The following is a 1313-nucleotide window of genomic DNA, read 5'->3' as shown; positions in this document are numbered from 1 at the left end:
AAAAAAAAAAAAAAAAAAAAAAAAAAAAAAAAAAAAAAAAAAAAAAAAAAAAAAACAAGCTTTTCAAAACCTGGGATTTTACTAAGACCAAAGAAAGACGAGACCGCCGTAATCACTTTCGCTGATCTCCGCTCCTCACCACGTGTACGCTTTTCCCTCTATAAATTCCTCCTCCCCTTCCCATTTCTTTCGTCTTTGCTCCCCTCACTGTCTAAACGCAGCTTCTCTAATTTCTCATCTTTTTTTCTCGTAAGTTTTACCAATCCCATCCCTCTTTTCCCTCTCCCCTACTTTTCCTCTTTTGGGTTCTGTTTTAATCCGTTGTTTTCTGTGTCCTTCTGCTCAGCCGATTGCTATGGCAACCAAAAGGAGCGTCGGTACTCTGAAGGAGGCTGATTTGAAGGGAAAGAGAGTGTTTGTAAGGGTCGATCTCAACGTTCCTTTGGATGACAACTTCAACATCACCGATGACACCAGAATCCGTGCCGCTGTTCCTACCATTCAGTATTTGCTTGGCCATGGCGCCAGAGTTATCCTTTCCACCCACTTGGTGCGATTCTTATCCCCTTTTACATCATCTCCTTTCCATCTTTATCGTTCTCACCAGATCTATCCATCGCCCATGTCTTTCCTGAGTTTTAGTTTCTGGGTTCCTTCAATCGTTGCATTTGATAACATGTCTGAGAATTATAAGTTTCGATTTGGTCTTCAGGAATTTTCATCAACCCTTTCCCATTTTCTCACATCTTGCTTGATGAATTTGGATGAACTTGAACATGAATGTGGCGATTTCGGATAAATGTACAATTTTCTATTCCCATTCCTTGTATGCGCGATTCAATTTTGTGGATCTAATATTTTCAGTATCAAATATTGGAAGTCTCGTCGACCTGTCTAGTAAGGGGCAATGTTAGTTCCCTCTAGTAGAAGATTTCCATACTCTGCGTCTTCTTTTCCCTTGCATTAAATTTAGAGTGGCGGTATGTATTATTCTATCGTGAGTGATCCACTACTGTGATGTTCTTTACCGACAAGCCCTACTTCTTCTGTAATATTCTGCATGAATTTTTGAGTTCTTTTCTAATTCGCCGAATTTTTCATTTTGTATAAATACCTTTGCTTATTTGTTATCGATTATTGTGGTCTTGTAGGGACGACCAAAGGGTGTTACACCGAAATACAGTTTGAAGCCTCTTATTCCCAGGCTTTCCGAGCTACTTGGACTTCAGGTATGGCATCTACATTTTGTGTAGATGTTTTTATTATAATAATAATAATTATTATTATTATTATTATTATTTTTTTTTGGGGGT

General features: G+C 38.4%; 1 protein-coding gene across 2 annotated transcripts in view; it reads left to right on the top strand.

Moving 5' to 3' along the window:
• Nucleotides 1-43: 43 nt before the first annotated feature.
• LOC111486363 (phosphoglycerate kinase, cytosolic) overlaps nt 44-1313 on the top strand; it is a 3512-nt gene continuing 2242 nt past the window's right edge. Inside the window, exons 1-3 of one of the 2 annotated variants that reach the window (XM_023133454.1) lie at nt 44-144; nt 347-550; nt 1152-1229. In XM_023133454.1, the coding sequence (XP_022989222.1) occupies nt 356-550; nt 1152-1229 (273 nt within the window). In that variant the 5' untranslated portion in view covers nt 44-144; nt 347-355. Of the gene's footprint in view, nt 250-346; nt 551-1151; nt 1230-1313 lie in introns of both variants that reach the window. The other variant, XM_023133453.1, reaches the window with a different exon arrangement.

The sequence above is a fragment of the Cucurbita maxima genome, unplaced genomic scaffold (assembly GCF_002738345.1).
Source record: "Cucurbita maxima cultivar Rimu unplaced genomic scaffold, Cmax_1.0 Cma_Scf00011, whole genome shotgun sequence".
NCBI classification, from domain to species: domain Eukaryota; kingdom Viridiplantae; phylum Streptophyta; class Magnoliopsida; order Cucurbitales; family Cucurbitaceae; genus Cucurbita; species Cucurbita maxima.
The sequence above is the reverse complement of the archived record's forward strand: the minus strand, read 5'-3'. Positions and strand labels throughout refer to the sequence as shown.